Source organism: Sebastes fasciatus, chromosome 10 (genome assembly GCF_043250625.1).
Source record: "Sebastes fasciatus isolate fSebFas1 chromosome 10, fSebFas1.pri, whole genome shotgun sequence".
In the NCBI taxonomy this organism is placed as follows: Eukaryota; Metazoa; Chordata; class Actinopteri; order Perciformes; family Sebastidae; genus Sebastes; species Sebastes fasciatus.
This window is the reverse complement of record NC_133804.1, coordinates 10,222,291-10,242,466: the sequence shown is the minus strand read 5'-3', so window position 1 is coordinate 10,242,466 and position 20,176 is coordinate 10,222,291. Positions and strand designations below refer to the sequence as shown.

Genomic DNA, 20,176 nt, shown 5'->3' with positions numbered 1-20,176 from the left:
TCCCCTAATATTACACATTCCTCTCTGCCCATTTAATCCCACATCACCTCTTAGCGCTTATTGCCCCTGTATCAACCCAATGTCTCTCTTTATTAGAAAGATAGCCTACTATTGATAGGTGTATAGATGTATAAATAAATCTACCGCTCCATGGTCATTCTTCAGCACATAACACAGCTAACCACAAGAATTAGTTCTTGTTTGCCTTTTAATTAAAGGGACTGTTTGTAACTTCTTACACGTATAAATCACCCGGGTCGGTTTCCCATGCGCGCTCGCATATGCAAGCTCGCGTGTGGCTACGCTGTTCAGACTCTGACTCCAACACAAACTACACGGAAGCACCAAAACCTCAAAGTTATATCTAGTGAAGCCCGTCTTGTTGGCCACGGTCGGAGGACGCGCGGGAGACCGTAGCTTTGGTCTCCAGGGCCAGAGTCTCTGCGGTACCCTGCTCCTCTGCCTTCACTCACAGCTCGCTCCACCTCACGTTCATGCGTGCACACTACACACTGCAGAAGACTTCGTAGCTCTGAGAATATCTAGTAAATGTACAGTGGACGTTTGTGCAGAAATCAATGCTGCAGCTCCTCCAGACCAACAGAGGTTTCCCGTGTCTTGTGAAGTGACGGGGCTCTGCAGCGAGAAACGTTATCGTCTTTGACCGGGTGCCCGTGTCTTCCCTTTTCCCTCCGACCACGGTCGGGAGGCTGAGGCAGGAAAAGCCAACACTAGGATCAGCATTGATTCATGGAGAGACCTTTGTCTGGTCAGCTAACATTACTGCCAAGCAGCTGAAATATAGAGTTATATTGTGGTTTTAGCTGACGTGTGTCGCCTCACTGTTTTGAGCGATGCTCGTTCATGTCTATTTAGAGAGAGCACAGAGTCTCAGGTGTTGCCAGGGAAATGGAAGTGTGGCTTGTGAAAGAAAAACGTTAGATTTTCGTAGCAAAACGCATGCAAATTCAAATTAATGGTCTTTTTCTGTGGCAAGCGACCAGGTTATAAACAGGATAATGCCCTTTGAGGTGTCCATATTCAGGTATCAGTAAGCACAAGGGCATAGGTTTGCAGATGGTGGCCACACAATATAGTAAGAAAAAATGCAATTACAATAACACCTTATCATGACATTAATTATAATGCCTTCCAAAAAAAAAGAAAAAGAATCACATTTTATTTTATTAGATGATTATTAGTAGAATGTAAAAATAGCACCGGCCTGTACTGGCTTATTGGCTTATCTTTTTAGGAAAACGTTAAAACAAAATGTAATTGTTTTTAATTATTATTATTATTATTATACCTGTAAAAGATGCAGGATGTTAATATTTTCTTAAACTCAGAATCATGTCAGTTCTTCCTCTCAGGCTGGTATGGCAACAACTACCTCGACCAATCACAGGGTAGGGCAGCCTAAACGTAGCCTGAGATCAATAATGTTGATTATAAAAATTTATGCTGAGAGTGCATGATATAAATAAGGACAAAAATGAGCTGCTGGGCCTCCATTAACCTCACCCCAATAAGTCCCGTTTTTCTATGTCAGAATACTGCCTGGCGTTAGATTGGCTGTGTGTTAATTTGATTTAACACATTAATTTAGGAATATTCAACACATGAGCACAAAACTGACAGAAAGTGTCAGTTGATATTGTGTGATAATTAAATTAGCACAAACTATTTGACATACAGTTTCGGGGCTCCTGTAAGTTTGGAGCCCTGGAGGCAGTCGCCTGCTTTGCTTGCTTGGTAATCAAGTCTCGGTGAAGCGGTGGAAATTCTACCAATGGGTAATTTAGATGTGTTTGTCTTCCATTATATCCAGAACTGCAGAACAGTGAAATTATGACCCAGACTGTTTTGGCAGCTATTCTGACTTTTGCTTATGACAAGTACTTACAACATCGGGTGAAAGTAGTGTTAAATATATAAATAGTCAATTTTTCTCTGAAGTGAGTCGGGAGCGGCTGACTGTAATGTCAGGAAATGGGAAGTTATTCAAAAAAATGATTTTCCCTCTAATCACCTGCTTAAATCTTTTCTTGTATTATAAATTTATTTCAAAAGAAAGTGGTTAGGCGGCCTTTCAGTTTACAGTCAATCCATGTTTCTTGTCACGGGGAAATGGCCTATTCGCTCCAGAATTGCCCTCTTGCAGCCAATTTGAGCTAAACAGTAGTGTGTAGTGGTGACCAATCTTGTGCCGGTTTGATTCCAGCAGAACAGTGTGCGAGCCACAGTTGGTCCTGACCCCATCAAACAGGCACAGCAGGACACATCGCTGGTCAATGGAGTGGTCAAGATGACTGTGGCTCTTATTGAAACACTGCGGTTTGTGTTCAAAGGACCCGACCTAACACACATATTAACTGCACTAAGTGAGAAGGAGAGGAAGTCTTTCTGAGTTCTCAGAGGAGTCTATGCGGTGCCAGGCTGCAGTAGTATCTGATTTCAATTTACGCCGTCTTTTTTTAAAAATTCCATCAGTTCCATCACTTCCACTTATACATTCTAAACAGAAAACTGAGGCGGCGAGGAAGAAAATTTACTCAACTGCCTCTGCAGGAGAGAAAAAAAAAGTAGAGCTCAATTGAATTGAATTGAATTGAAGTGTAACCAGAGGACTAACGCAGTATATCTGATGTTCTCAGATAACAGGTTGATGCTTGGGATTGGAGGGCGTTCTAATACCTGAAAGCATATGAAGCTCAATTTTTCCCTCAGTCTGAGTCAATATTAATAAGGTTTGATCTTTATCTGATCTCTTCACCCCACCAAGGAGAATATAGATGAGATCAGTGCTCTGTTTGAGCAGCAGTTCAATACATCTCAAGCTCGATAACACACATCAGGCAGCCCGAACAGGATATAGCTTCACCGCTAAGAAAAATCGAGGGTGGCATTTTGATTTTGGACGTCTGCTGCAAAACTTGTAATAAATGCTTGCTCAAATAACAGCCTGTCTCCTGACATAATTTGGGAGGTGTTCGGTGTTTGGCTTGTAAATGCCTGCCTCTAACAAACACCTGGTCAGCTTAGTAGCTGAAGCAAATAAAAACACATGCCAGCATTAGAGGCTTTACGGCTCTATGTCTGTGTGATCTCAATCTGCGTGTCTCTCCTCCTCCTCCTCTAGATTTAGACTTCTGCAAGGCTGGGCAGATGAGGAGCCCAGACTACCACATCCACCCACAGCAGCAACAGCAGCAGCAGCAGCAGCATCAGGAGGACGAGGAGGAGGCGTTGTGCTCCGGGCCGGCTGCTCACGGCCACAGCCGCTACTCCCTGGGCGTGGGCTCGGACGTGGACACGGAGCCGGAAGTGGACCCGTCTCCCGCTCACGGCCTGCAGCACATGTGGATGCGCGGCCTGAAGTCCGAGCAGAGCTCTTGCCTGACGAGCCGCGCCAACTCCGCCCTGTCTCTCACCGACACTGAGCATGACAGGAAGTCCGAGCCGGACAACGGTGAGTGAAATGTCTTTCTTCTTACGCCGCAAAGGGGGATTGCCCGTCACTATGCCAAATGCCCAGGGGAGATTTAAGCTCAGCAGATACTTTGATGATTAATTTTTGTGCATGAAGTAGCATGGGGTCAGGCTACTTGTGTGTGACTGCATTTCAGTCAGTCTCATATTATTAAGAGAAAAATTTCTCACCAAGTAATGCAAAGAAAAACAACAACTCTTCAAGGTTCAAGTTACAGCCTCAGGCAATTACATGATTGAAACTTTTGAACTAATGCTAATGCTTAAGTTCCTCTCTCTTTGAAAGCTCTTTGATGTGACTAAATACAGAGAATGTGCTATTGGTTATTTAGTCTCAGAAGTGAGCTCGTATTGGAGGTGAACCTGGGGTTGACTGAGGATGGAGCCCAAAGAAAGTCCGGTGACGAACATCCGCGGCATATGGCTTGGAAAGGATTGAATATCCATTTGAAAGCTGAGGCAGATTTTGGTTTAAGGCTTGGAGGGAAAGGAATTGTAGGGGTCTACAGTGCCCGACTGGCTGCCTGAGGGCAGCTGACAACCGCCTCTGTGGGAAGACTATTGCCTGGGAGGAAGGAGAAGTTGAGAGGCAGGAGGGGGGGGTGAAGACATGGGGCCAACTAGAGAAGAGTCTGGGATGGTGCCAGCTATCTGTCTTGCACTGCTGGGCCGGGCTCGGCTCCCCGCAGATGGAGAGTTAGTTAGAGGTGCACACAAACAAAGACAGAGCTCTCCAATCCATCCCCAAGGGCACTGTCTGTTTACGTGCCGCAGAAAAAAGGTGGAACGTATTGAGTGGCTGAGAAAAGGAAGGGTGATAGAGAGGGGGAGAAAAGAGAATTAGAGAGGGGAAGAATAAGAGACAGGGAGAGCAAAAAATGCTAATGAGCGAATAGAAATGGTAATGTAATGGTATAATTAGAATGAGAATAAAAGGGAACGAGTGGTTGAGGGTAAAACAGGTGAAGGAGAAGCTGGTTTCGAGTGAGCGTTAGACAAAGATGGTGGGAGAGGGAGAGACGCGGGGGAGAGAGAAGGATCAGCGAGCCAGAGGGAGTCAGAGGGTTTAGGATGTGCTTGTTTATGTTTGGGATGCACCCAGGGGTGCTGTTTAATGGCAGCCGAATTGGACATGGAGTCAGCCTCGTGCAAAAATCACAAGATGGAAGAGGAGAGAGTGAGGGAGTGGGAGTGCTTGCGGCATTACACAGTAATCAATTTGCGATGGCTGTGTGCATATGGACCAAAGTTATTACCATTTGAGATGAGGGACTCCATCTTTATCCGGGGTCAGAGTGAAAGCTGCAAAAGGGGGGGGAGGCAGATGGGCACGCGGCAGAGGAAACAGAAGCAAATGAGGACGGATGAAGTCATAGAAGTGAGAGGAGAGGATTTAAATGTTCAAAGCATTTGGCTTTTCTGCTACAATGCACCAGGAAAGCTGGTTTATGTGTGGATTTCATATGTCACATGAAGAGCTGTAGCGTACGTCCTATATGGCTCTCCAAACCATGACACAATCTCTCAAGAACATGCTCTTCCTTTCGCTCAAACTTCACCCCTCTCTGTGTTTTCCTTTGCATTGGTATCTTTACTAGGCAACCTCCCCCCCCCCGCCCTCTCCACCACCAACACCTCATTTATACTCATCCTCTCGCTGTCCATCTCCCTCTGACACGTGGCCAGAGGTGTCCATGCGTGGCATCCTCTAATAGGAAATGCATTATGGATGTCACATTTCTCTCCATCAGCACAACAAAGTCTCGCACGCCCCTCTGTTCCCAGTGATAATGAAAGTTAGAGACACTCGCAAAGAGATGTTGGCGTAAAAGGGGCTGAAATCAAAAAAGCTAACGTCCCTGCCAAAATGAAAGTGCATTTTAAGTCGGCCCGACCTTGCACTCCCTTTGTCTTCAGAGCTCGCCCCCTCCCAAACCCATTAATGATGTCAGCTTCAAACTGGCAGGAATCCTTTTGTTCCTGGTCTGATTGAAGCTGACAAGTCAATTTAGTCAGTGTGTGTGTGTGTGTGGTGTGTTTGTGTGTGGATTTGAGTGTGAGAAAAATAGCGAGAGGGAGCGACAGATTAAGAAAGAGTAAAGGAAGAGTGAGAGATTCGGTTTGTGTGTGAAGCCACGTTCGTACAGATGTCTTTTTACTCTCTTTCATGTGTGTGTGTGATGGGTTGGTGGGGAGTGGTGGGGGGGGTGCATGTCCAACTGTGACACCTCCCTCGGGGAAGGCTGTAGGCGTTCTCGAGCACCAGCAGTCAGACCTGCTGACAAACTCAGGGAAACATCAACACCTGAATTGACGACAGTACACCGTTAGAACAGAGGAGATTGGCAGTAGAAAGACAAAGTGTAGTTCAGCTAGAGTTTACTGCTGACACACACATACGCACACACACATAGGCTACACTATATGGCCAGAAGTATGTAGACAATCATATGTATATGTGAGGAGCTACAGCTGGGAGGCGATTAGCTTATTAGCATAAAGACTGGAGGAAGAGAGAAACCAGCTAGCCTCACTAGCAAGTTCTATCGTTTGTTTAATCCATACAATAACGTGAAACGTTAAGATGACAATTCGTGGTTTTAGAGGAAGTTACGTGGTGTTATAATATATAATATATGTATCTCTTTACGAACAACAGTTTATCCATCCGCCCAGCACCTCTGTGTAGTATGGGGTGACCATATTTTCAAACCAGCAACTCGGAACCCTTAAAGATGAAGGAGGCAAGATTGGAGCAAATATGATTAAAAAAAGTTTTTTTTATAAAGCTGGTCGCTATATCAGGACAGTAGTACATGAAACAGGTAACCTGACAAAAATCATGTGCCTCTCTGTTCTCCGGTGCTCCTAACGGCATCTGCAAGATTTCACTTACCGGAGGAAAACAAGCAGTAAGAGCGGATCTGAGGTCTGCTGTCCAGCTGCTGTCTATGAGAGCCAGCTGTCAATCACTCGCAAACTCCGACCAAATGGTCAAACTAGGCAGCGCTGATCAAATATGAATCAATATTATGTTACGTTAATGCCTATTTCTCACCTCAAATGTTTTCAGAATCATCTTGTAGTGCACGGTTTAGCTGTAAAATGAGAAAGTTTGTGACGCCGCCGACATTGTTAAATCTGGTGAAGGAACGCCAGGTTCCGGTCACATGAATACAATACGATAGGAACGCTCTCTCCATAAAATGACCTGTGATTCGTCAAAGTCTATAGATTTTTTAAAGCCTGAAAACAGAGCCATGAGGAGGGGCAGAAGTCTAGTTATCTCTCAGAACACTTGAATTACAATATGCTGAAAAGTTTATATGGAATTCTACTGCCACTTTAAGTGCACATGCACGTTCATGCGCGCACGTGCATGCGCTAATATGCATGCACCATAGTTGTTTTCATCAGGATGGCTAACTTGGCGCACCTGCTGCGCACTTGAGCACGGGACGGAATCAGAAAAAAAGGTGTTATTATAGGGGGGTGCATTAGAGGCTGTGACAATCATGACTTATCACATTCACTACTTTCACCCCCTTTAATCACAGGGCTATCCCTTTAATGTCGCACTGACAGTTTGGGAGTCCTGTAGAGAGTTTACCTCAGAGGAAACTTATTGTGGACTACAGAAATTATTTTCCAACTTTAGTTTTGAACCAACAACCTCTATCATATCATGTTGCTCGCCACAGGCTATTTCAATTAAAAATGTTGAGCTCAGACGACATTTTGGCAAGGATGGAGACATCGGGCAAACGACTGACAGGAACGCACGGTCCTGAGGGAGTTATAAGCAGAGAGAAAAGTTTTGATTGATTTACAATTTTTCAGCTACACGCCTGTTGATGCGCAGAAGGAACTGTGTAGAATAAATTAATCAAAACGACACGTTTGATGTGCGCAAAAGCACGGGGAGTTCTGTGGTTCAACAGTCTGATGCTGGTTGCAACAAAATGTAACCAGCGGATCTGCCGTGTCTGTGCGTAATTGTGGCTTGACAGTGCGCAACATCACTCTAGTTAGAGACAGCAGCGGGGTGCGCTGTGCTGGCTCTCTATATACTTATCTCATGTGCACAAATGAATTAATGAGTTGGACAGAACATGATAAACATCTATGTAAGTATAATATTATTCATCATTATTTTAATTGTGGTGAAAACCGGCACAAGATGGTTGTGACTGTTGAAAACATTTGAGTGTTTTACAGATATTTGTAGGGACTCGGGACACCCAGCTTGAAACCGGGACAATCCCGGACAAACTGGAACGTCTGGCCACCGTAGTGTGGCAACCTTGCTAGTTGTCTGGCAACCACTCTTTGACAACAAGACTTAAAAAAAGTCACAAGAAGAAGAGAGCCAGGCTAGCTGTTTCCCCCTGCTTCCAGTCTTTAAGCTACGCAAATTATCGTCTGGCTCTCACTTCATAGGCTATTCAACGTACAGATGTGACAGTGGGAGCCTATTGATTAACTCTCCCAAAGAAAGCAAATAAGAGTCATTTTCAAAATGTCAAACTATTCCTATAATCAATTAAATATTATTTGTAATGACATTGATTGAATTGCAAAATTGAGTGCTGAAATAATTGCTGAGAGAGAGAGAAGAGGAGGGCTGATGGAGAGAGCAGATAGATTTGGCGCAGAGTGGAATCATTTTAAAAACTACATTAGCTTTATTATCTGGGTTACAACACGGTCCTATAATGAGATGCTAATTAATTGGCCACTTTTTCATTAGTTAAATAATTTGCTGATTTACTCTAGGCTTTTGTCTATCTTTTTAGCTTATCTTTTTTCTCTCTCCACTTTTGGGATTGACACATTGGCATGTAGCAGACAGCCTCCCGGTTTTACACGACTGCTCTTTTCATACATCGTCCTCCGAGCTGAACGGGTTCTAAGGCAACTGCAAACAGCAGTCCAATGAAAGGCTCCATCACTCATTATGGTAGATAACTTTCTGTGGTAAAATGCAAATATCTGTGTAATTACCACGGCCTGAGTAAGCACTTGACTCTGATTGGCCGCAGGACGTCCATTCTTTTTTTTAAAAACTTGACAACTCCCTTATAACTGTCTGATCACGGTGCTAAATGAATACACTAGAAAGGTCTGAGTGTTCCATTTCCGCCATACACTGCTGATAATGGTTAGAAGAAAATGGGTTTTCAAATTGCCTCAAACATTTATAGTTCCCGAGTTAGCAATCAAGCCTTTTGAAAGTAGTAGTGCTGAAAAACACAATTCTGTATGGATGTAATCCCACTGCATCAAGACATGTTAGCCCACATCTATTGATCTGACTGGGCGGCTGTGACACTGTGTTATTGCTAGATACAAACAAACAAACACAACAGGACATGATGACATAAAACAGCTTTAAAATATAACATAACGAATATAAACAAATAAAAATGTGCATTAGTATTCTGTTTTTATTTGCTATTATCTTTATTCTCCATTCAGCAGGCTAATGTGAATATTTCAAAGCCGGATGCTGCTAAATGAATATTAAAACCCTACGATGTGATCTAACACTCAATGGAGACAAAGTAATTTGAACAGAAATGCAAGTCCCTTGCTTGTTAATTGTCTTCAGACATGAATTTATTTACACTTGCCAGCATGCGCCTCTTGAATTCAATTTGAGCATGCTCATTTCTCAAGCAAAAATTCATCCAAATATTAATTCCTTTGTTCATGTGTAAAACATGCATTTTTCAACAATGTATTTGTCCAGGATGGAGGGCGAACCTGCCAATAGCTTGCCTGTTTTTGCTTCTCAAATCTTAATGTTTTCTGCTTTTCACTCTTTCATATCTTTTTACATTGAAAACATTTGGCATTTGGACTGTTGATTGGACAAAACAAGTCATTTGAAAGCATCACAAAAGGCTCTGGGAAATTCTGATATCAATCGATTAAAACATTTAATCACAATTAATCACATGATTGTCCACGATTAATCGTGATTAATCGCAAATTAATCACATATTTTATCTGTTCTAAATGTACCTTAAATGGAGATTTGTCAAGTATTTAATACTCTTATTAACACGGGAGTGGGCAAATACGCTTACTTTATGCAAATACTCTATATGTACACTGTATATGTATTACGGGAAATCAATTAACAACACAAAACAATGACAAATATTGTCCAGAAACCCTCACAGGTACTGCATTTAGCATAAAAAATATGCTCATATCATAACATGGCAAACTCAAACCCAACAGGCAACAACAGCTGTCAGTGTGTCAGTGTGCTGACTTGACTATGACTTGCCCAAAACTGGATGTGATTATCATAAAGTGGGCATGTCTGTAAAGGGGAGACTCGTGGGTACCCATAGAACCCATTTTCATTCACATATCTTGAGGTCAGAGGTCGAGGGAACACTTTGAAAATGGCCATAACAGTTTTTCCTCGACAAAATTTAGCATAAGTTTGGAGCGTTATCTAACATCCTCCCCGACAAACTAGTATGTCATGGTTAGTACCATTGGATTCCTTAGGTTTTCTAGCTTCATATGATGCCAGTATCTTCTTCACTCTTCCCTCTTCTGCTTCTTCACAGCTTTAAAACTGAGCCCGCTACAACCTCCGAAAGATCAATTGCATTAATGCATTTTAAAAATTTGTGGCGTTAAAACGATTTTGCCTTAACGCGTTATTATCGCTTTAACTTTGACAGCCCTAGACAAAAACGAATGTTCTCCGCCTGAAATGAGAGTGTGAACTCAGTAGAAGCCTGCCAGGTCTATACTTACCAACACTAAATGAGGCATATTGCCCCAAAATAGATTGCTGCCATTAGACCTTCAAATAAAGTCATTTAGAATATTTTTTTCACACTGTAGCTGTTGTCCTTGCCTTGAAATAAGACAAGCATGAATGTTACCTTAAACATAAATGTTACATGCCGGCTATAAACTGAGTAGTTCGGGGGCCTCGGGGACCGCACAATGTCAAAGAGGGCCCTCGTATCTTTTATAAACATGCTCCATTATTTTTATAATGATGTGCCAAAAGTTTTGCAGTCAAGTTTGGCCAAGCTGTGTTCAAGTAAGTGTTGCAGAAGGTTAGCAAGGGCGTCAAGACAAAAGGGTGGGAGAGTGGAGTGAAAAACTGACCTTACGGGTTTAATGAGCAAGCATACGGCACAGAGAAAGACAAAAGGAGGGCACACAGAAGATAGGAAGACAGAGAGGCTCGCTGGCAACTACAGACATTGCACAGGATATTAGAGGGCCATCGTCAGAAACATCCTGGCGAGGTTTTAGCTTTTTATACTGATTTTAATTTTAGCTAGCAGCCATTTGTTACGTGCTATAGCTGCGTTTGGAATACCATTTAGATGAACTGATGGAATCTGGTGAAATAGCAACAGGTGTTATGCAGAATTAGATTTCAGATGGGAATCGGGATTTTCAGGATTTCTCTACTTTATGATGCAATTCTGACATTTATTGGGCAATCTGGACTTTTAATTAGATATTAAGGGAATTACAAATGTTTCATGTGAACTCCCTTAAATAAGAGAATTTAAGCAGAATTGTTTTTTTTTCCTTCTGATGTTGGAAGACACAAATCTCCTTTTGGCAGCTCCGTGATAACCTCAGTGGAATCAGGAGACTGCAATACCCTCGGAGATAAAGACATCTGCAGATACAACCACACATATGGACATACACACAGGCGGCATCCTAGTGTCTCCTCCAACGTCCCTAGCGTGTTTGTGTGTGCGTGCGAGCAGAGGTCTAAGTGGCAACACCATGCAGGCAAACAGCCGCATACTCTAACTTCCCTCTTGCCTTCCCAAGGCCCAAGGGGTTTTGCAGGAATGGATTTGTCTATTAGCTCGTAAAGAACATTGCTCAGTGCCATATCGATCATCCGAGCTGTAACGTTTAGGGTCTTTAAGTTGTAGAGTTGATCTAGTGGTACACGGACTCCCCTGGCTATTTTACCAGAGTGAGAGATGATCAACTTAACCCCGGTGCCGCGCTTGGCCAGAGGAAACGCTATAAACACGTCCGCTGGAGCCAGAAACCGCTTTTATTGAACCGGCCGTTCAGCCATTCAGGAGAGGCCGAAGAGCTACCATGAATCCACCAGGTGCCTTATTGTAGCAACAGCGCAATCGTTTGGTTTCCTTCTCTTTAATAGCAGTCTCATCACAGAGTTAGCCATGCAGGCGTCTGCTCATGACAAGCTGTCAGAATGTTGGACCCCACCCTGTTGTCCTAATGATGGACCTTTACAGCTCACTGATCCACAGGAAGACCTACTGGACTGTAGTACTGGTTGATGGGGGCGGGGGGTTAGGCATGTGTGTTCGTGTGTGTGTGTGAGAGAGAGACAGACAGAGAGAAAGAGTGAGATAGATAATTTTCTGTTCTGTCTCTCTCTGTGAATGCTTACGCCCCACCTCCATCCTCATCTCGCTGCCATGGCAACAGTCATCAAATCAGAACATCAACCGTGGCTTTCATCTCACGTTGTCCACCGGCAGCCTGCAGGCTTGTCTGTATACATAAACTGTGTGATGGAAACATCACAGAGTCCAACCGCTACCTGCCATTTTAATAAGCGGCCACATACCCGCACAACTCCACGATCACCTACGCAGCAGAGGAGGTGAGAGGCGAGCACATTTTTTTTTTTTTTTTTTTTTTTAATAAACAGTCGAATAAGCTGGCTTAAAACTGTTTTTAGCTCCCAGCGCTGTTGGAGTATTAGAATGAGAGGAGAGCATGGTGAGTGGCACATGAATAAGCTCACAGCAGAAAGGAACAATAGCCCTGAGAGTGTACCGAGAGATTAGCACAAATCAGAGTGTTCTGCACTGGGGGAGAGCGGCTGAGAGGGGGCGGAGGACACAAAGGTGCTTGTACTGTATGGACACACACTCAGATGCCCACACATGCTCCTGCTGTTTTGTGTTCTCTGTGTGTGAGGGGTCAGTGGAGTATATTATTTTGGGTGTGGGGTGATTAAAAAAAAAAAATGCAGCCACAACACAGCTGGATTGACAAGGGAACGGTTGCCATGGAGGGGAGGAGGACATTACATTTTTTTTCAAAACAGAAATTTCTTAGTTTACCTGAGGTGCCTCAGTTCAGGCTTAGAGAAAAGATGCCAGCTTCCATGAACAGGAACCTAGAAAGCCTAATTGAACAATGACGGAGAAAGGAAAAGAGAAGTAAGCAAATCTGGACCTTTTCTATCCCGCACAATACCATCTGTGTGGATGAATGGGACCTGTCGCAGAGCAGAGCTTCTGCTGAGGAAAGAAAGCTCGCCTGAATACGCAAAACCCACAGGTTCATTGTTATTCTGATAATCACAATTGTCATCTGAGCCCGCATAGGGATTTGAATGCATTTGCCAAGAGGATGTCAGTGATCGTAATGGCAGCCTAGTGGTTTCCCCGCCATTAACAGTCGCTGCCATTTTAGTTTAACTGCTTGTAGTAATAGCTGCTCCTCCGACGCTGCCGTCGTGATACTGCCAGGGGTACTTCTGCCACGGCAGCGCCGGTGCCAGTGTTAAAGGCTGTTGTTACTTGGCACGGTGCCCTGAGCCTGTCAGACCTCCAGGGTGCGTACACCACCTGTCATTATCAGCTCTCGGCCCTGGCAGCCACGGACGGCTAATGGTCCACTGGGTCTCACCCAACAATCTGCTGACCAGTACGAGCGCTGCTGGTTGGGGAGGCTGGGACACCTGCGCAAACACATGCCCATGTGTGTGTGTACACTTACATGAACACACAGACAAGTGTTCAGTCGTGTACAGACTTCTGCACAGTGCAAACCAGTGTCCGGAATTAACTTTTTGACTCACCGGCTGAGGGGACTGGTAGATGAAAAAATCCACCTGCCAAGCATGTGTTTTACCGGCCAAAGTAATAAATTGCCTTTTTGTGTCACATTTACAATTGTTTCTAGGGATGCACCGATCCAACTTTTTCAGTTCTGCTACCGATAGTGATACCTGGGCTTTGAGTATCGGCTGATACCGAGTATCGATCCAATACCAGTGTTTAATTAATCCGCTGTATGCCTCACTGTGTGGAAGTGACTGAGATCATTATTTTATGTGTAAGGCAACAGCAGGCCTGAATTAAAAATGACTTTACTAACTTTGTAAAACCAAATGTGACAAATAAATACATAGATATACATTTATTGAATTGCTATTTTTTTTTGTATTTATTATTAAAGTAATAAATCGTACACCAGCAACTTGGTAAAAAATCTTCAAAATTAACAGAAATTACAATTCAGGTGCAAACATTTTTAATGCAGCAACAAATTGGTCCAAACTTAAACAGGAATTAAAATTACAGTACATAATGTATATAGTATATAAACATCAAGTTGAATTGAATAGATCGACCCATTTGTCACCGATACCCGATCCAGCTATTTGAGTCAGTATCGGCCCGATATCCAATCCAATATCCGTATCGGTGCATCCCTATTGGTTTCAGTACATTTCATTGAAATAATAAGGTATTATGTTGAATACAAACTTAGAGAAGAGCCCAGAGCAAAATAATCTATCTAAATAAATTGACGGTTTATCAATTCAAGTCTGTAAACTAGGCTTGGGCGGTATCTATTTTTTCATACTTCATGACATTTCACTGGTTATGGCCTACTATACGGTATACGACAGTATTTGTGTAAAAAAAAAGAAAAAAAAAAGCTGCGCAAAACTCGGAGGGGTGGCATGTCACTAAAGGTTAAGTGAACCTGGGCTGTTGTTGTCACTAGCTTTGGGGCTAACCGCCTTCACTTTAATCAGCAGGTACCAAGGAAAACACAGGAACTTGGCTTGGGTCTTGAGAAGCTGTAGCATTTATTCACCGACAGCCTAAACTGTACACACACTGCACTGCTACGTTCACAGTTACAACGTTACTGCTAACTTCATATCAGTACCAGTCACACGATCGCTCCCCCCCCCCCTCTCTTCCTCTCTCTCGACCGGACACTCGTTAACGTTACGGGCCATCGAGTTTGCAATACACTGACTAGCAGAAACCCATCTTGTCTCGTCGTCACCCAAAAAAACACATGAACTTTCTAGTAAACAAATAAAACAAGCTCCCCCCTCCCATCTCTACTGAAATTATACCTCCGCACACCCGCCAACGTTATGCACATGGTGTTTGTCAAACTCAGACAAAGAGAGCAGGGGACAGAGGTAGCGCGCCCGAAATTACACCGAAATGTGGTAGAGACTCTCAGTGTAACCGAGCATAGTTTCATATTACATGACTATTTTGTTACAAATGTATACCATCCAGTGTGGCGGATAGCCTTCTGAAAATCAACCCGCACTTGACGCTTGGCGGGTGTTAATTTCAGACCCTGGTACACACTGTCAACAAAACAAAACAAAACTTTTTAAGAGAGGTATGGGTTGGTGATATATGAGCCTATTTCACTCATTCACTTTGCCCTGGGATGGACTTCTTCTACTCAGTCGAGCATTGTCTGTATGATTTATAGGATTGGATTGCAACCTTTGTCACTCGCAGCTTTTAATTGAAAAAGCCACAACAGGACTTTGGAAAGCCATTAATTGTTACGGTTAATTAAGGTAAACATTAAATGAAGAGAGTTTTAATTGGTTTCTCTTGATGAGGGTAGGGATCTGGGGTGACCAGAATCTGCATATGTAAATAACGAAAAACTCCTCCAGGCCTTGGCTTTACTCTCTCACTGCCTTAGAGTCCTTTCTCTCTCTTTCTCTGTTTCTGTTTATTTTCTGTCACTGTCTCTCTTTCTCTCTCTCTGCACACGCCCGTGCAAACCCACGCACGCCACAGATTCACACACCTTGGCCCCAACCAAGCTGTCGGCAATATAAATCGGCTGCTTTTGTCAAGTGACATTGATGTGATGTATGTACATGCTAAATGCTAAACCTGGCGCTCCCTGAAGAGATACATTTGTTAAGATGAGACATGACAGATTGGCATAAGACATCACCTTCATATTTACAATACATGGAATCATCCCAAGGCCCTCGACGTTCAAGCAGGCTGCGTTTATTTATAGCGTTTTATTTTTTTTTTAAACAGGATGCTGGATGCTGATATGTATGTGCCCACTGGTGCTCATCATAGCGTGTTTGATTGACCACTTCCTCCTTGCGCTAAAGATTCATTTATATGCTGTCACACTGTGGCGAGGATTGCAATGCGTACATATGGAAAATATCACAAATAGTAGTCTTTTTCCTCTTTTTTTCCCCATGTCCTCTGAACAGCTGCCACCTGTGCCAGAGGAGAGGGCGTTAATAGCGCACCCAATCACTTTGGTAGATAGATCACCCTAACGCCAGATACATAATCATGCTGTTAAATAAATAGCTTCTTAAAATGCTTCCGAATGCCGCTAAAAGCATGAGTATTTTATGGGTGACTTGGGAAAAGAGAGTGGTGGTGTCAGGGGGAGGGGGGCTGGTGCACTGAATTTGCATAGCCGTGTCTGCGGTTGAAAGCGTGCATGCATGTGTGTGTGTGTGGGTGAGGCGAGCAGACAATTGGACGGCTGCTCGGTCACCCGGTCACCCCGCTGCAGTAGAAAAGCTTCTCATGGCCAATGCAGGGCTCTTGCCAGTGTTTCACAAAAAACTGAATGCGTAGCGCTGTCCAAACAGATGCTCCGCGCCATATCCAGATAGTGTTTATGTGTGTGTATATGTGCTATGTGTGTGTGTGTGTGTGTGTGAGTGGATGTGCACAGCGTATTTGTGTGTGCATGCGCATCCAAATGAGCGTGCACTTTTTACTCATGTCTGTGTGTGAGTGAGTTTTGTTCCAAACAGATGTTTTTTTTCCAATGTGTGTGTACTAGCTGAATCAGATCAACACCAGCCGGTGCAGTGAGTCTGGCCAAGGTGGATAATATTCAGCGCACGCTGTGGCCAATACTACACACACACACACACACACACACACACACACACATAACGCTGAAGAGACTAGGTAGAGCAAGATGTAGTAAGAGCACGTTCTGGCAAACCTTTACATTAAACTTAATATTTTAAGCTGACTCTATGGAATAAGTGCAAACAGCAGGTTAACTCAACGTGAATCATCGTGATTGCAAGTAGCGTAGTAATAAAGAAATTGCAAGCAATCATTAAGAAAAAGAAAGCAGGAAACAAAAGAGCATAATCAACTTCAAGTAAATGAGGAGGTGGTGGAAGTGGTTGCGAGGTATATCTGCATGAACTTAATATTACTCAAGGGGGGGCCTGTGTTTATGCACCGTAGTCTTTATAATAGCCCTCTTTTAATGTGTGCTTGTTGAAGTAATGCTGCACTTCTGCTCCCGGAGGAAAAACCCCATAGTATGCCAATCAAGCTTTTCATTCATGCAAACATAATACATAATAGTTTATAATAATAACGGTGGCAGATTTAAGATTGTGCCTTTTTTATGTTTCTAGCTGTTTTGAAACCATAACCCTTGAAGGTGCTAAACGCAAAATTGAGAGCATAGCTATTGCCTCCGCTTGGCTCTCAAAATGGCGACTGCTGAGCCGGCGGCTGGCAGCTAACGGCGCTAACATTGCAAAACAATGGCAACAATGCTGACAGAGCTAACAGTGTTTACCTGGGGGGGGGACCGAATTGCGGACGCTACACTTAAGCAGTGACACCGTCGGTCGGGACGGTGTTATCAGCTGTTACCGTCATATGAGAGCAGTGCAATAGGCTACACTCGATGGCCACATGATACTGTGATAAATGACTGGAGCTAAAGCTACATGTCCCAAACAAAGAGTTATAGCATCCCCACCAGTGGATAATCAATGTAGAAGACATGGAAATAAAGGAGCACCACTCCAGTGTAGAGATAGTAGAATCAAGATAGATATATGTAAGAATGTCTTGTTTCTTTCTAACATAATCCTGCTTAGCTGCCTCACTTTGACAAGTAAGACAGAAGTCAGATTTATGCTTAGTTCTTAATATTTTCAAACAGTACGTATTACTTTTAATGTTAAAAATGAAAAGGCTAGAATAAGGACTAACTATTGACTGTATACAGTATAAGAAGTGGACATAGTAGTGACATCATCCACTGGTTTGTGGCCATTTTGAAGCCTCGAGTTAGTTTTTTTGGGCTGTCACCATCTTGGTTTTTGGCCGTCGCCATCTTGGTTTTTTACAACCAGAAATGACATGAGAGCTAAGTACAACCGAACACAGAATAAGACATTTTTAGGTGACCAAAAAGGTTATAATTAACTTTCATGAACTGAAAACACACTGTGAAAGGGTTAAATGTTGTAAGACGAAAACACAGACAACACCTAGACCGGACAACGCCGTGGTAGTGACCTGTCAATCATAAGGTAGCCACGCCCTAAAGCATACCCTGCTTTATGGTCTATTTGACTCTAAATGGGACCATCATTTACTAAATGAACATCATGCTGTATTGATGAAGACTTGAAACTAGTGATTGAGACCATAAACTCATGTTTACAATGTTTACTGAGGTGATAAATCAAGTGAGAAGTAGGCTCATTTTCTCATAGACTTCTATACAATCAGACTTCTTTTTGCAACCAGAGGAGTCGCCCCCTGCTGGCTGTTAGAGAGAATGCAAGTTTAAGGCACTTTAGCATTGGCTTCACTTTTCAGATCCCGGAGTTGCCCACTGGGACTAACCAATGGGTTTTGGGAACATTATGATATCTTGGTTAACAAGTTTTGATGTTGTTGCTTGTAAACCTCCCTAAATAAAGATCTCAACTGAGCCTCTAGTGTTACCCTAAGGTATCATCCAGTTACGTATCATCCTTTTTCTACCATAACCTGCAACCCTACAAATGAAGTTAGCTCATGAAAGGCTCCTTGGCCTTGGTAGTAATGCTTGGTTAGGTTATTTTTGTAGGTAGCAAGCTAGCCAGACATAGTAACATTGAAGCTTACGTTATGTTTAGAGCAGACAAACTGTCCATTCCTTACACTTTTGCTTTTGTGTTTTTGGTATCTGAAAAGCTAAAAAAAAAGGCATGACCCATACTGAGTATTAATCTTACTACAACTCCACGTGCCTAGTTACGGTTGCTAAACTATGATTGGGCAATTGCTGTCCGTGGCAGGGGTTAAGTGAATGGTCAGTTGTTTGATTTAATTAGTTAATTTTGAGTAAAGATAATAAGCAGCATACACGATGAAGCATGAAGGAGAGCAAGACCGGCTGACACTGTAAGCCGATTCCCCTTTTGCCCATCTGGAACCTCTGGGTGTTATTATAATCTGTTCAAGGAACTACAGATGTGTCGTTTTTAGGCCGAGTGGATATGCTCCACCAACTCTTAAGGTCCCCATCCCTCCCTGGAGGGACCGGTGTTACATTCAAGGTACATTTGTCTATTGTTTTTTCTATCTGCGGTGGAATAAAGGGAACGACTGCAGCCCTGCCTGAGCGGGGGAAGATCCCTGTACGATTTGGAAAACGAGCAGAAATATGAGTCTAGCCTGTGAGATGTGTTGAGAGATGATCACCTCGGGGAAGCATGAGCCGTGGCCCCACGTAGCTGCAGAGCGAGAGAGAGATAATGGGGTATGTGGCTGGCAATAGGTGGAGGCGGTTCCTCTTTCCAGTCTTTTGGGGTCAGCACCAGAGACGGGTCAGCTCACAGACGGAGCGGAGGAAACATAGGGAGGAAGAATGAATGAGAGTAATATCTCATATGTCTCTCCTTGCCCCCGGTTGCCCTCAGTCAAATCCTCACCATTATGCTTTCATGCCTGATTTATGTGATGTGGGTGATGTAGCAGTATCTTTTCTCTCCGCTTTACAACACAGGAAACAGAGGGTTTGCAACAACAATAAACCAGCTTTCGGTGCTGTATTTCAACCTATACAACACAAAGTAGCAACTAAATATTCATCTTCTCGGTTTGGACTAACTGCATCCTCCGGTCCTCGTAGCTCAGGGCAATGATACTTCTTTTTTTTCCTGTGGTGTGATCTTGAGTGGGCAGGGCTTATGCAAGAGCTATTTACATTTGCACCGTCTTAGCTGAATGGATTTCCCCTGATATCTCAGGCAGAGGGAGGTAAATATGGAGCGAGGGGGGCCAGTGGGTGAGTAGCGCGATGCATCAAATGTACTGTATATCTGCGCTACATTAGTGGAATGAATGCAGGGTGATGCACGATCGCTGGTAATGTTTGGCCAGAGGCAGGGAGGAAAAACAAGGAGAGAGAGAGAGGGAGAGAAATGTATAGATTAATGTTCTTATGACCGATGTGCGGCCATGAGAGGCAACTCTGTGTGGGAAGGTTTATCACAGACGAAGGTTATGATCGCGTGGATGCAACACGGGTTATAATTGCTTCTGAAATAAACACGGCTGGTTGGTGTTGCTGCAATCATCGGTTAATACTTTAATGACATGACATGATGGCTCAGAGATCAAAACCACTCCGGCTGAGATTGCTGCTCCAGCTAATTTTACTACAGCACGTTGAGCCGGAATATTTCTTTTATAAAGCAGATTCTTTTCACGCCGTGGTGTACCCAGCAATTTTGAGGCGTATATTTTTTTTAGTGCAATTATTTACTGTGTGCAGCCACAAGGGAACCGGCCAGGGAGTTACTGTTATAGTTGTACTTTAA

The 20,176-nt window shown here is 43.4% G+C and overlaps 1 protein-coding gene across 2 annotated transcripts in view; it reads left to right on the top strand.

Moving 5' to 3' along the window:
• The window catches only part of tenm1 (teneurin transmembrane protein 1), a 213,779-nt gene that overhangs the window by 17,315 nt on the left and 176,288 nt on the right, over positions 1–20,176 (top strand). Inside the window, exon 3 of one of the 2 annotated variants that reach the window (XM_074648019.1) lies at positions 3,143–3,472. In XM_074648019.1, coding sequence (XP_074504120.1) covers positions 3,143–3,472 — 330 coding nt within the window. Of the gene's footprint in view, positions 1–3,142; positions 3,473–19,586; positions 19,642–20,176 lie in introns of those variants that run through there. The other variant, XM_074648020.1, reaches the window with a different exon arrangement.